Below are 15,322 nucleotides of genomic sequence, written 5' to 3'. Positions count from 1 at the left end.
CTGCGTGTGCTAAGCGAGTGTCGAGAGAGGCGAGGCTGCGTGCTGGCGACGCCCTGGGCGAGGCTGCGCACTGAGGACTGAGCGCTGGGTGAGGAGGCAGTAGGCGAGGTGTGTGGTGAGGAGGGCGGCCTGGGTGAATGTAGACTAGGGCTCGGGCACGCGTGTGGATGGCCGAGGGTGAGGAGACGAACACGTGGGGGAGAGCGAGGGCATGCGGCGATAATGAGCAGTAGGGAAAAAATGCACGTCTCACGTCTTGTAAACCGATGACAACACAATAAATCGAACTTCGAACCTACGATTCAGTTCGACTCGGGAGGGGGAGACTGGTGATACCACCCATGAATGGGCCCACTACCCTTAGCCCATCCCTACCCCAAATGGAAGACAGGCCCACCAAGGGCCCAGGTATTCTTCTATAAATACCAGGTTTGAGCGTATGATTATTGATTCACTATATTATTTTCAGCAGCACCCTTAGCTGCTCCCCCCATATATCCTCAGTCTCTGACTTGAGCGTCGGAGGGGCTACGCCGGGACATCCTCCCGACCCCCTTCTAACGATCTTATTCGTGATTTCAGGCTCAGGGTAATTTCAAAACCTGCGTCTGGACTAGTGACACTTGCTGGAAGCGTACCCTAAATTTTCCGTGAGTATCAATATATATATATATATATATATATATATATATATATAATACAAGATCACCTTACAAAATCTCTATGAATGCATGACAAAATTTTGGAGTTGCTTAAAAATCATTTAATTTTATCGAACTAATTACAAGATTTTACTATATAATAATATATATTTTTATATTTCAGTTTTCCTCGTGCCATTTCAATTTAAAAAATTTACTAACTTTTATTTAAATTATTTTATTCTTTATGTTTTTTTACATAACATACATTGTATTATATAATATAAGTAGCAGGAACTATCTAAGAAGAGCAAAATAAATAATACAAGGATAAACTTATTGATGTATTGGCTGGAATTAAAGATTGGCCTCAAACCAAACAATTTTATTTATTTGTGTTAATTCTGATCGTTCGTTCTCGTGGGTATTTGCAGAAAATGGCGGTGCGAAGAGGGTTTTCAAGCTTGAAGACCCACAACTGCTACTTCCTCCGTTCTTTCTCATCTGCTAAACCACGTAAAGAAACAATCGAAGAAGATGACGACGTCGTTGAGACCTCGGGAATAGGCAGGCCTCTTTCACAAGTTCTTAAACAGCTCAACAAGAAAGTGCCCGAATCCCTCCTCAGTTCTCGAATCCAACCCGATGGCTTCTCCATCAAATACATCCCTTGGTAAAGATTAAGATTTCATAGTTTATTAAAACTCGTGGACTGTTAACTAACTTTGTATTCTTTGTAGGCATAGTCGTGAATTGGATTATGAACTTACATGCTCCAGGTACGAGTCTCTCCTATTCAAATTATCGAGTTACTGTTGCTGATTGGATCGGCACATAAGAAATGAGGTTTCAATTGTGTAGAATGGTCTGGTGAGGTCCGCAGCATCACTTATTCACCCCATGGAAAATCCGTATCTATTGTCTATCGCGTTACACTTTATGGGACTGATGCAGAGGTACACTATCCATTGCCTGCTGTTAATTATCTTTCTTTTTTTTTTTTTTTTTTTTTTTGACTCGCTCCATTATGATTATTGATAGCTCGAATATTGTGTTGGTATATCCGCGTTCCTTTTTTCCGTCTTTAACTCTTATCTGCCTTGTGGCTTTCGATTCTTTTAGCTCGGCCTTGGACCAATAAATTATATATGCATGAAAGTTTATTTATTTTATTAGATATATATTTGGATGTGAACACATGTGGCACTAGAATACACACACTCTAGAATAAACCCGTCTCTTGTACTGTATATAAAAGCGACTTCTTCATTCAATGAGAACGACGATTTTCGATCAATTCGATCACTCTTCAGTTGTAATATGGTATTAGAGCGCTAGAAATTGTGCGATTTAGCTTTCTGCTCTCTAGCGTCGTCTTCCATGGCGAAGGGGAATCAAGCCAATAATCAAGCAGCTCAATCTTCTACTCTGGTGTCTCGAAATCATGTTGAAGACTCCAGTAGTCCTTTCTATCTTCAAAATGGTGATCATCCTGATCTAGTTTTGGTGTCTCAACAACTCACTGGGAACAATTTTAATACCTGGAATCGAGCTATGATTATGGCGTTAACCGCGAAGAACAAGCTAGGTTTTGTTGATCGCACAATCGTACAACCACCTTCTGATGATTTGTTGTATGGTGCGTGGCTACGCTGCAACAGTATGGTCATCTCTTGGATACTCAATTCGGTTTCACGCGACATTGCGGATAGTCTGATGTATATTCCTAGAGCATCGGAAATGTGGATCGATCTCAGAGATCGATTTCTTCAGAGCAACGCTCCGCGCATTTTTCAAATCAAAAAGCTACTCACGGATCTTCATCAAGGTTCAATGAATATTAGTGCTTATTACACTCTTCTGCGCACTCTTTGGGATGAGCTCAAGGATTTTCAACCTATAGCTCCTTGTCATTGTGGATCTATGAAACAACTTGTGAATTTCCAAAATCAGGAATGTGTACTGCAGTTTCTGATGGGACTCAATGATTCATATGCTCATATCCGTGCACAGATTCTTATGATGGATCCCATGCCTGTAATTTCGAAAGTGTTCTCCCTGGTTATACAAGAATAACGTCAACGCTCTATACATCAGAACTTGTCTCAAATCACAGTAGTTCACTCTTCAAATGCAACTGCGACAAAGAGTTCAAGTTCTTTTAATCCAAAGGGCGGTAAATTTGACAAACAAAGTAGGAATGATAAACTCATTTGTTCTCATTGTCATTACACAGGTCATACCGTGGATAAGTGTTACAAGCTTCATGGATTTCCTCCTGGTCATCCAAGGTTTCAGCAACAACAGTCACGTGGTCATATTAATGCTGTCAATGCTCCTCACGATGGTGTTAATGTTCCCTGTGCTGATACCTCTAGTCCAATCTACATCTCAGTTGGGTGATAGCTTAACTCCGAGCCAATGCCAGCAACTTCTTACTTTCCTTACTGCACAACTTCGCCTTGGCTCTGTCTCTGCTCAGTCTCAGCAGCAAGAAGAACCTTCTGTGTAATGTTCCATGGTACACTTCTTTCTTCTCCATACTTTCACACCGCGAGTTCAGAGTGGATCCTAGACACAGGAGCTACTCATCATATTTGTTGCGCATTGTCTTCATTCAAATCTTGTAAACCTTGTACTATATCTGTGAGATTACCAAATGGTGCCTCAGTCCAGGCCACGCACATTGTTGTGGTTTGTTTGTCCTCTATCCTTGTCTTGCAAGATGTCTTGCTAGTCCCTCAATTTCACCTTAATATTTTGTCTATCAGTTCACTTACTGCCCAGACTTCTTGCTTAGTCTACTTTGTTTCTGATTCTTGTTCTATACAGGATCCAGCAACCAAGAAAGTGATTGGGATGGATAGACGCATTGGCAATCTATATGTCCTCACTGATTCCACATCTATATCCACACCAACAATTTGTAAAGTTTCTTCCAATAAAATAGATCTTTGGCATTTTAGAATGGGACGTCCATCTCTTACAAAACTTTCTGTTGTAGGTCACGAATTACATTTTCATCCCATAGTCAATGATGTATCACACTGTTCTATTTGTCATATGTCCAAGAAAAAGCGATTGCCTTTTACATCTACTGGCTCCATTTCTGAAAATTCTTTTGATTTGGTTCACATAGATGTCTGGGGACCTTTTTCTCCTGTTAGTGTGGAAGGTTTTCGATAATTCTTGACTATTGTTGATGATCATAGCCGTTTTACTTGGGTTTACCTTTTAAAAACTAAGTCTGAAGCTATTACTGCTTTTCCCACTTTCTGTGAGCTTATTCATACTCAATTCAATAAGCCCATTAAAGCTGTATGTTCAGATAATGCCCCGGAGTTGAACTTTTCCACATTTTTTCAGACCAAAGGCATTGTTCATTTCCATTCTTGTGTTCAACGACCCGAACAAAATTTAGCGGTTGAATGCAAACATCATCACATCTTGAACGTCGCAAGAGCACTTTATTTTCAGTCTCATGTCTCTTTATTGTATTGGGGAGATTGCGTTCTTACAGCCATTTATTTGATCAATCGGACCCCTTCTCGTGTTTTTTCTCACATGACACCTTTTGAGTGTCTTTATCACAAAGCTCCATCTTATTCTCACTTGAACGTTTTTGGGTGTTTATGCTATGGGTCGACCCTCCTCACTCATCGCACAAATAAGTTTTTCCTCGAGCATTTCGGTCTGTGTTTCTTGGTTATCCCCACGGTTACAAGGGATATAAACTCTTAGATCTTGCTACTAACAACATTTATATATCTAGGGACGTTGTTTTTTATGAAGATATTTTTCCCTGTAAAGATGATTCATCTTTTTCCAGTGATTCAAGTTTTTTTTTCGGACCAAGTGTTGCCTACTCAGAAAGCTCTTGTTCCTCACGATCATCTAAATACTCCTAGTCCAGCCTCTCATTGTCCACCAACCAACAAACAACTCGTGTTCGTACCAAACCCGTGTATTTGACTGACTATCAATGTTACGTCCTCCCTTCTTCCACCAACAGCTCTACTGCTCACCCTCTTGTCTCCTATCTTGGGACTTCTCATTTTTCTCCTTCATATAAATATTTTGTTCATAACATTTCCTCTGTTTTTGAACCTCATCATTACTCTCAAGCTGCCTTGATTCCTGAGTGGCGACAAGCTATGGTTGAAGAGCTGCAGGCTCTGGAGAAGAATGAGACCTGGACTGTGGTCTCTTTACCACCAGGGAAAACACCAGTTGGTTGTCGATGGATTTACAAAGCCAAGTTCTTAGCTGATGGAACTTTACATCGATACAAAACACGTTTTGTAGCCAAAGGTTATACAGAACAAGAAGGATTGGATTACCTTGAAACATTCTCACCGATTGCTAAGATGGTCTCGGTTAAAGTCTTGTTAGCTCTCAGTGCTATACACAATTGGACATTGCTGCAACTTGATGTAAATAATGCCTTTTTACTCAGTGATTTAGATGAAGAGGTTTACATGTCTTTGCCTCTTGTTTATACAAAGCAGGGGGCGACTTTTACCTTCTAATGTTGTTTGCAAGTTGCACAAGTCCCTGTATGGGCTCAAGCAGGCGTCCAGGCAGGGGTTCTCTAAATTTTCCTCCACTCTATCAACTCTTGGTTTTACTCAATCACAGGCTGATCATTCGATGTTTATTCGCACACGTAGCAATGTTTTTCTTGCATTGTTAGTTTATGTTGATGATATTGTGATGGCTACAAATGAACCTAAAGAGGCTGAAGATGAGAAGATCTCAAGTGTTTGTTGCACAGTCATTTTGAACTCAAGGATTTGGGCACCTTGAAATATTTTCTGGGCATTGAAATTGCTATATCTCCACAAGGTATTTCCATGTGTCAAAGACATTATATTCTTCAATTACTGTCTGAGGCTAGCTATCTCGGGTGCAAACCACGTTCTACACCTATGGATCCTACCTTGAAATTAAGTCAAGAGGCTGGAGATCTTCTCCCTGATCCTTTGATGTATCGAAGATTGGTTGGACGGCTGTTATATCTCACAATCACTTGTCCTGATTTGTCCTTCTCAGTCACCAAGTTGAGACAATTTATGTCCAGTCCACGGACCACCCATTTGCAAGCAGCTTATTCAGTTCTTCAATATTTGAAAGGAACTCTGGGACAAGGTTTGTTCTATATCTCAAGTTCTGAAGTCCGATTAAACCTATTCTGTGACGCGGATTGGGCAGCATGCTTGGATACTCGCCGTTCTACTAGTGGCTATTGTGTTTTTCTTGGATCTTCGATGGTTTCCTGGAAGGCTAAGAAAGAGCATGTTGTTTACCGCTCCTCTGCTGAAGCAGAGTACCGTTCCATGGCAAATGCAACGTGTGAAGCTATCTGGATTATTTCCCTTCTACAAGACTTGGGAATTTGCATCAGCAAACCAGCTACCTTGTTTTGTGACAGCCAAGCTGCCATTCACATCGCATCCAATCCGGTTTTTCATGAGCGTACGAAACATATTGAACTGGATTGTCATCTTGTTCGTGAAAAGCTCCGAGCTGGTAGCCTCAAACTCCTGCATGTTTCCTCCAGCAACCAATTGGCAGATTTGTTCACCATGCCTCTACTTCCAGCTCGTTTTCATTTGTTACTCTCCAAGATGGATGTCCATAATATCCACTCTCCATCTTGAGGGGGCGTATTAGATATATATTTGGATGTGAACACATGTGGGACTAGAATACACACACACTCTAGAATAAACCCGTCTCTTGTACTGTATATAAAAGCGACTTCTTCGTTCAATGAGAACGACGATTTTCAATCAATTCGATCACTCTTCACTTGTAATATATTTATTTTAAAAAAAAAAGATCTTGCATCTTTAAATTCGGTATCTGATTGTGTTATGTTAGCATGCTGATGAATTCTTGAATTCTCCTTTCTCGGTCTAATGAATTAACAAAATGTTTGGCTCAAATAAAATTTCAAGGCAATAAAAATCATTGGTGGACCATCATTGTTATACTCGTAGTTGCTCTAGATGTATAGGGAGTCAACAGGAACTGCGTTAGTTAGCGAGGAACGGCGGCTACGGAGATGCAGTGCAGAAGGCGGAAGCAATGGCATTTCGACGAGCTTGCGCTCGATTCGGTCTGGGCCTTCACCTTTATCACGAGGATATGCAGTAGACTATAATGGACAATGCTGTTGGTTTTGCTACTGTGCCATGCATAAATTCCTTTTTGTTGACATCACCAGATAGGCAAAGAAAGGCCAAAATGAGCACATTTCAAATTGTGTAATTTTATCTTTTACTTTCAATTTTTGTATTAGAAGTCGAAAGAACAGGTAGTTGTTCTCCCATATTCTTAAAACAATCCCGTGTCAAAATCTTATTTAACATTACTGATTCAGTTTTTTTTTTTAAATGAAGGGATCAAATATCTAGTGTAAATTCTCAATATCCCTTCAATATAGAACAAAGATCACAAAACAAAGGCAACAGGTTTACTCTTAGAAATTATTGCAATTTTGATTTTGTTAAGTGATGTTTTGGAAGCATATATGTGTCTATTACCTATATTTTTTCCTTGTTTTTTTCCCTGGATTTCGTATAAGCTGCTTTACACGTGAATTAAGTCATGTCAAAAGAGTAAACGACACCAGATGGGATAAATTATACTTTTTGAAGAGTGTGTGTGTGTGTGTGTGTGTGTGTGATAGCTGCATTGTTGTATTTGTGCGCATGAAGTTTTCAAATTTTAGAATCTCTAAAAGTAGATCTGTTCAAGTAACTTGAATAGTTTTTTAATGATACAGAGGCATGAACGAAGAATTAGAGATCATCTGCTTGTTTCTCTCTTCTACGCATTGTTAATGAAATTGCGATCATGCATCAGACTTGAGAAATGAAAATTTTCAGAGTGCTGGAATCCGTCTCTGTATCTAATTATGCATGTATGTTTCTTTTGGGATTTAATTGAAGAAAAAAGATAAAAGTTGTTAACATGATGCTTAGAATGCCGTTTTGACTCATGAAAGGGGGATATAATGGGAACTGGTGGTTAGATAAAGGGTCAGAAAGTGTTGAATTTAACCGCAATGAAATCTGAGTTGACATGGTGGGAGTGAACTGTAGAAAAAAGAGATGGGAAAATTAACCTTTTTCTGCACATGGTTGTTATTTTGATTAATGACTTGCGCTTTGAACTAATTTGATTTGATTTTATGTATCTTCTTTTTATTTAACAGCCAATTCATCAAATAATCGTTACGATCTAAAAGAATCAAACAAGAATAACATAAACTTGTTTTCAAATTAGACAGAAAATGCATAATTTAGTTTAATAATTTATTATCGAAGCGTGGGGAGGACCCTTCCAAATGTCTGAGAAGTGCATCCAGCAAGTGCTAGGACCATGTTGCAATAAAAATAAAAAGTTCAATAGAATTAGATTAGTCCCACTGGGCTTGGGGAAATATATATATAGATTAGACCTATAGATTAGACCATTTTGGGGAACTCATTTGGTATTTGAAACACTCATAGACGAGCATGAAAAATTTTCCTATTAGATAGAACAGGGAATGAGGCGGATGACATGAGGATGGGGACGGCAGACTCGTCTTGCCCCATTGTCATCCTTATATTCAAAAAATTCTCTCGCACCTTATCGCAGCTGCTCGGCATCTGTTAATTCTAAATTCTACCTATTTCTCTGTTCTTAGAGCAACACTCTATAATATGACTTCCATTATTTTTCACGGTCAACCGTTGTTTTGCTGCTTATTTATGATTAAGTCTGACATTCTAATCTAATTTTTTTTTATTTTAAAGATTAATGCTTTGTACTAAGAGATAGTGAGAGAAATGTAGGTCGTGCTACATACTATGATTGTGGTTTGCAGAAAAAATAGGAAAGAAGTAGTTTTTTCTATTAAAAAAATAAAACTTAACAAAAATTATCAATTTTTGAAAGTAAAATGATACTAAATAAAAGATTAAAAAAATAAATATGAAATATGGAAGTCGGTGGTTTTTGAAATTATAAACAGTTTTGTTAAAGTGCAAGGAGTCGTCAGTAAAAATAACCCATGATATCTCCCAAAACCAAGCTTGGATAATAAAAACAAATAGTGTTGCTTACTCAAACCCTTGGCTAAACAAGTCTGCAAGTTCCGAAATGGGAAGTATTTTGGAATGATTAGTAACCTATTGACCAAGCTAGATTGGCAGCCAATCCAAGTTTCAAAATTGAATCTGCATTCCAATGTTTATGCAATCTTTCCCATAACATCAAAGGGCTAGGGTTAGATAGGATAGGGTTCAGTGGTTTGGTGGGTACTATGGTTCAGCGGTTCGAAGGGATAGGGTTAGACTGCATAAATTAGTTGTCGTAATTATTCTTAATTTATTTGGAAGGCATTCCTGTTTTTGGCAGCAATGTGACATCTTGTTGAAGAATGGAGTATGATATCTATATCTATATATATATAAAAGCAGAGTTTTTGCCAAAAATAGTAATTTTCCTGCCAAAATGTCATTTCTAAAAAAGGAAAAATATATTATGAATATTGAAATATGTGTACTGCAATAAATGATAACTTCAATTATTGTTTGCTATTGATTATATCAATTCATTTAGTTCAGATTTGAATTTAATTCATTTTTATATTAATTCAAATATAATTTATGTATTATATGTTTTTTATTTTTTTTATTCAAATTGAAACTAAACTCTATTGAAAACATAAACTACGTTAAATTTTTGCATTGATTATATCAATCAATTTAATTTGTGATATGATTTTGTGTTACTATGATATATTTAATTTTTATTACAAACTGTATAAATAAATTTTAAATACAAATGATTGCAATGTTAACCATAACTCATCTATATATTTATATATAAGCAGAGTTTTGGCAAAAATATTAATTTCCGATCAAAATGTCATTTCTAAAAAAAGAAGAAGATATTTCATGAATATTGACATATATGTACTGCAATAAATGATCACTTCAATTATTGCTTGCATTGATTATATCGATTCATTTAATTCAATTTTGAATTTAATTAATTTATATTAATTCAAATGTAATTTATGTATTATATGTTTTTTTTTATTTAAATTGAAACCAAATTCTATTGAAAACATAAATTGTATTAAAAATTTTGCATTGATTATATCACTCAATTTAATTAAAAACTATATAAATAAATTTAAAATACAAATGATTGCAATGTTCAGTATCACTCATGAGGTAAATCGTTCAAAAATACATTTTGCTATTTTAAGTAATTTCCTACCCAAATTACTTACTAAAAAAGAAATACAATATTTAATGAGTGAGTCTCATGTGAGACCGTCTCACGGATCTTAATCTGTGAGACGGGTCAACCCTACCGATATTCACAATAAAAAGTAATATTCTTAGCATAAAAATTAATATTTTTTCATGGATGACCCAAATAAAGATCTGTCTCACAAAATACGACCCGTGAGACCGTCTCACACAATGTTTTTGCCATATTTAATTAGTTTATTTAAATTTTCTAAAAATAAAATTGGTTGAGTATTAAAAGTTATCACTACAACAAGGTTTTCCAATGGACATTTAATAATCATAAATTTTTTATCCCAAATGCATATTATTTCGAGATTACCTTAATTTGATATAATTAATGCGTTGTAGTTTTCTTCCAAAACCATATGTATATTGTATATCTAGAATTGTCTTCTTAAAAATTCAAATAATAGAGCCCAAGAAAATTAAATTATAAATAATGCGATATTGCATATTATATTATAAATCAGTTTTATACTATTTATCTTACTAAATTTATCTATTCCAAAATTAATTCTGAAATGACATATCTTTTCAGCACCATATCTGAGTTGATTCCTTCCAAGATGTAATGTTCGTTTAAATTTAGATTTGTTCGTTGTTATGAACTACCTGCATATGGAAACAACGAGACATTAAGTTTGAAATCTGACTTTTCATGATCGAGAAGTAAAAAATATTATTCTTCTATTTGTACAAAATTTTAATTATTATGTATTTATTAATGTGATAATTTTCTTCTATATTACAAAGTTTACGGATACATGATAGTATAAAATGTCCTGTAATGGAAATGATTAAACCAATTCTAAAGAAAGTACGCATCTTATTAGAAGTCACCTTATAAAATTTATTGGTATTGTTTTGAAATACACATAGTAAATGTTAATAAAATAGCTTTTCTGATTTATACATAATTTATTTATAATCATATATTTCATTTTTCTTTAGGAATAATAGGTTGTTGTGTATATTATGAAGATATTTTGTAGATAAAATCACAACTCATTTGGATAAAGATATCGATGAAACAATTATTGTTATCATTCAAATGTGTCAAACACGTGCTATGTCACAAATTTGTCTGCGAATGTGGATTTAGACGAAATTATTAAATTTTAAAAAAAGCAATGATCATTAATTTTATTGAATTTGATTTAAAAATATTTTTTTATCACATATTAAAAATAATAATATATAGCTTCTCGAAATTAAAGAATTAAATATGTATTAAGGTTGATGGTCAACATTAATACAATAAACATGATAAACATCATGTCATTGTCTTAGGCTAACACAATCTAAAATTTTGATATATGATAGTGATTATTAGACAAAAAAATTAATCGACATGCGTTGTATTTAAGAAAGTTTTTTTAAAATTAGCGAGAAAATAGTTTTTATTTTTATTTTTTTAATTATATCATTTTTTTCAATTGAAATGTCTATTCATTTTCACTAATTTTTAATAATATCATCCCGTGCACCGCACGGGTTAAATACTAGTTATTCATTAGTAACAAAGTTGAAGCTATATTGTATACATAATTATCATATTGTTTCTTATAATAAATTTTAATGCTTTTTCAAAATTATTTGACAATGATATGTTACAAATAACTATTAAACATATTAATCAAATAATTTTGAAAAAGCATTAAAATTTATAGCTATATTATTTTTTCTATAAGAAAAGGTTGCTGAGGAGGATAAACCGATTTTTGCATCAATCCAGAAGAAAGTTTATAATTTCTTGCTATAACAGAAATATAATCAATAATAAAGGTTTTAAAAAACCAAGGAACAAAATGTATATTTTGATTTTCACAAAACTTATAGAGTGATTTTTTATGAATTTATGTTTCTGAGATGGTCCTCGATAAATCCTCTGTTGTTTAATTTCTCTGGTATATCTTTTGTAATTCTTTTTATGTTTTGTAAAAGTCCATAGTTAAACCTTATATTCATTCTTATTCTAAATTTTAAATGTCTCCTTTTATTAGTTCAGTTATTTGAATATGGTATATCGGCTGGAAACCAATAACCTCCGTGTGTGCGAAAGCCACTAAGGAAAACATTTGGTCTAACAATGCCACGTACTATAATCAATTTGTATTCCAAGCCTCAGATGATATTCTTGTTCTTCAAAAAGAACATCCATTGGAGTTGGTCTCTCATAATAATATTTATGTTGGGTAGGTCTATCTGCCCATTTAATTTTATTAATTTCTTCATCAGAAGAATTTTTAATATTATCCAACTCTTCATTTAGAGTATGTATATTAAGATTTTTAAATTTTTCTTCTAATAATTTTTCAATATCAGAAACAGAAGACTTAAATTTAAAATCTTTAATATCTGGAGGGGATTGTATAGAAGAACTAGCAATAGAAACTATATTAGTTTCTGGTTCTTGAATATGAACATCTGGTTTTATTTGATTAATAGCCAAGACTATTTTATTTATTCTATCTTTAAGAGAATCAATCTCTTCTTCGATTATCGTTAAATATAAATTTGTATAATTTTGTTTTTCAATTATTTGATTAATATGTTTAATAGTTATTAGTAACATATCATTGTCAAATAATTTTGAAAAAGCATTAAAATTTATAGCTATATTATTTTTTTCTATAAGAAAAGGTTGCTGAGGAGGATAAACCGATTTTTGCATCAATCCAGAAGAAAGTTTATAATTTCTTTCTATAACAGAAATATAATCAATAATAAATGTTTTAAAAAACCAAGGAACAAAATGTATTAATCTATTTTGATTTTCACAAAACTTATAAAATTCGGTAATAATATATTCAAATTCTTTTTCAGAAAAGCTTTTAAAATACCAATTTCTGAAAAATTCCCATTTGGGTTGGTAAAATTCTGCATTGATCCTTGCTCTTGCAAGAGATCCTTTAGTAAAATCTATTTTTGGTTTTATATCCATTAAATAGTAAAATTCATTTCTGAAACAGTATCAGTTTCTCTAACATTTTGAAAGTTACTTTTATGAACAATATTATTTTGATTTATAATTAAATCATCTATTGTATTAGAAGATTCAACTTCTTCTCGTATTTGAGAAAAGGAAGCTCTAGAAGTCTGAGGTATATCCACCATATAATCTAATGGTGAAATAAAAGAATGACTAGATCTTGATCTAGCATACGCAGAAGAGGGTAATAATCTTCTTTGTTCATTATTGAACTGTATTTGAACAGATCCTTCATTATTTTGTATAACTTGTTGTAAATCTCTATTTATAATAGGATTTCTAGGAACTGCTTGTTCAATTATCCAATTTTCTGAAAATTCTATATCTTCCCATTTTATAGATCTACGAGTTGTAATATTAGATCTATTAAAATTAGTTTCTATAAGAATAGTTTCATTTAATTTTTTATCTATTCTTTTACACATAGGATTTAATGTAAATAATGGTTTATAATAAATATGATAACAGATACATATGACTTCTGTTCCAGGAGTATAATTATAACTATGAGTTTTAACATTTAAGTTAAAGAATCTAATATATTAATATCAGACAAAGATAAAGATAAATTTGGATAAACATCAAAATATACTGGACCATGAGCCAGACTAGATTGAATTATTCCCATAAGGGATTGTTTCCAATTTAAATTTCTTCCATCTCTTAAAGCTGCTATGAAGCTTTCTAGTAAACTTTCTAAAGTTAAAGGTCTAAAAGCAATTTATATTAATCCAATATGAATAAATTTATAGTTTTTCATATAAGGTAAAATATCTTTATTATTTAATAATCTAATAACCATGTCTTCATTATGAAGAGGTACCGAAGATTCTGTAGTTTTAACTACCTGTTTAAAAACAATTTTTTCAAATGTTCCTAATTTATAGATCATTTTAGATTCTATCTTAGGAATAGTCCATGTATTCAATAAATCTAAATTTTCAGGTAAATCATATTCTTCATTTAAACTGTGTTTAACAGTTTCTTTCATACTGAAAATATTCATTTGAATAAAAGTGTTAAATCATCAACCAAAATTATTTCCATGGCTCTGATACCATCTGAGGCTTGGAATACAAATTGATTATAGTACGTTGCATTGTTGGACCATCTAAATTTTCAGGTAAATAATATTCTTCATTTAAACTGTTTTTATTTACTGTTTTAATTTCTTATTTTATAATATTAGCCTTAATGACTGGCTAAAACAATCGTGTTAAATCATCCCATTACTAAACCATGATCTTTATTTATTTTTAACTTGGAATTAAATTGAAATGATAAAAGATTTCATTTAAATTTTGGAATTTGATGTAATATAAGGGTTAATGGTTGAACATAAGGTTGAAAGACGAACCAAGAAATAGTAAACACAAGGTTCGAGTTTAATCAGGAGGCATAAATTCATGTTGTAGCCCTTCAGACTACTTTGCCGAGAAATGGCGTTTAAGGCGTTTATGGGTGATTTTTTATGAATTTATGTTTCTGAGATGGTCCTCGATAAATCCTCTGTTGTTTAATTTCTCTGGTATGTCTTTTGTAATTCCTTTTATGTTTTGTAAAACTCCATAGTTAAACCTTATATTCATTCTTATTCTAAATTTTAAATATCTTCTTTTATTCGTTCAGTTATTTGAATATGGTATATCGGCTGGAAACCAATAATCTCCGTGTGTGCGAAAGCCACTAAGGAAAACATTTGGCTAACAATGCCATGTACTATAATCAATTTGTATTCCAAGCACTACAAAAAAAAGAAGCTATCAGAACGGTTTATTTGACCTGTAGGTGCGGTTTTCCACCTGTTCCTATAAATATGGCAACGGTTTCCCAAGCGCACTTGTTGCCACCATTGCTAGGACCAATTAAAGCGGAAGAACAAACCGGTTGTAAATGTTGTCATCACCGCTCTAATAAGTTAGTTGTTGCCCCGGTTTGACACCGAAGTAACATATGTTTTGTTGGTGCGGATGTTTAAACCGATCCGAATGCTTTATATCAGGTACGGGCAGTACTCGATCTTGCAAGTGAGGATGTTGAATCGGTTGCCAACCGATTTTGAAACATGGATATTGCCATGATGTTTAAGCCGATGCAAAAGGTGAATCCTAGGAGCAGTTTGCGAAACCGCTTCTGTTTGCAGGTATCAGGCGCAAATACTAACCACTCCTAAACGTGGGCTCCAAGAGCGCTTCTCTCCACCGATTCTATATGTGTGCATGGGGAGCGGTTTCAAAACGGCTCTTGAAAATCATACTTAGAAGCGGTTTTTTTTACCACATTTAAATGTTATAATTTAGGAATGGTTAAACATTCGTTTCTACAAATCACGAGTCTTAACCAACCGACCATTGCATTAGCTTTCAATT

At 33.8% G+C, this 15,322-nt stretch overlaps 1 protein-coding gene and 1 long non-coding RNA gene across 3 annotated transcripts; one reads left to right on the top strand and one right to left on the bottom strand.

Moving 5' to 3' along the window:
• Positions 1–1,392: 1,392 nt before the first annotated feature.
• Positions 1,393–6,459, top strand: LOC142531364 (uncharacterized). 2 transcript variants are annotated; one of them, XM_075637465.1, is made up of 4 exons: positions 1,393–1,420; positions 1,503–1,597; positions 2,878–3,162; positions 3,474–6,459. In XM_075637465.1, exons 1-3 carry the CDS (start codon positions 1,402–1,404, stop codon positions 3,151–3,153), a joined length of 390 nt encoding a protein of 129 aa, XP_075493580.1. In that variant the 5' UTR covers positions 1,393–1,401; the 3' UTR covers positions 3,154–3,162; positions 3,474–6,459. The 2 variants fall into 2 exon arrangements, with proteins under 2 accessions (XP_075493580.1, XP_075493579.1); XM_075637464.1 differs by having other exon boundaries at positions 2,878–6,459.
• Positions 1,801–6,643, bottom strand: LOC142531365 (uncharacterized). The gene is made up of 2 exons (XR_012816265.1): positions 4,578–6,643; positions 1,801–4,542 (listed from the first exon to the last, which is right to left on the bottom strand). It is a non-coding gene; the product is annotated as an uncharacterized LOC142531365 (long non-coding RNA).
• Positions 6,644–15,322: the final 8,679 nt, after the last annotated feature.

The sequence above is a fragment of the Primulina tabacum genome, chromosome 17 (genome assembly GCF_025594145.1).
Source record: "Primulina tabacum isolate GXHZ01 chromosome 17, ASM2559414v2, whole genome shotgun sequence".
In the NCBI taxonomy this organism is placed as follows: Eukaryota; Viridiplantae; Streptophyta; class Magnoliopsida; order Lamiales; family Gesneriaceae; genus Primulina; species Primulina tabacum.
Note: the sequence above shows the minus strand (reverse complement) of the source record. Positions and strands in the feature narration are given on the sequence as shown.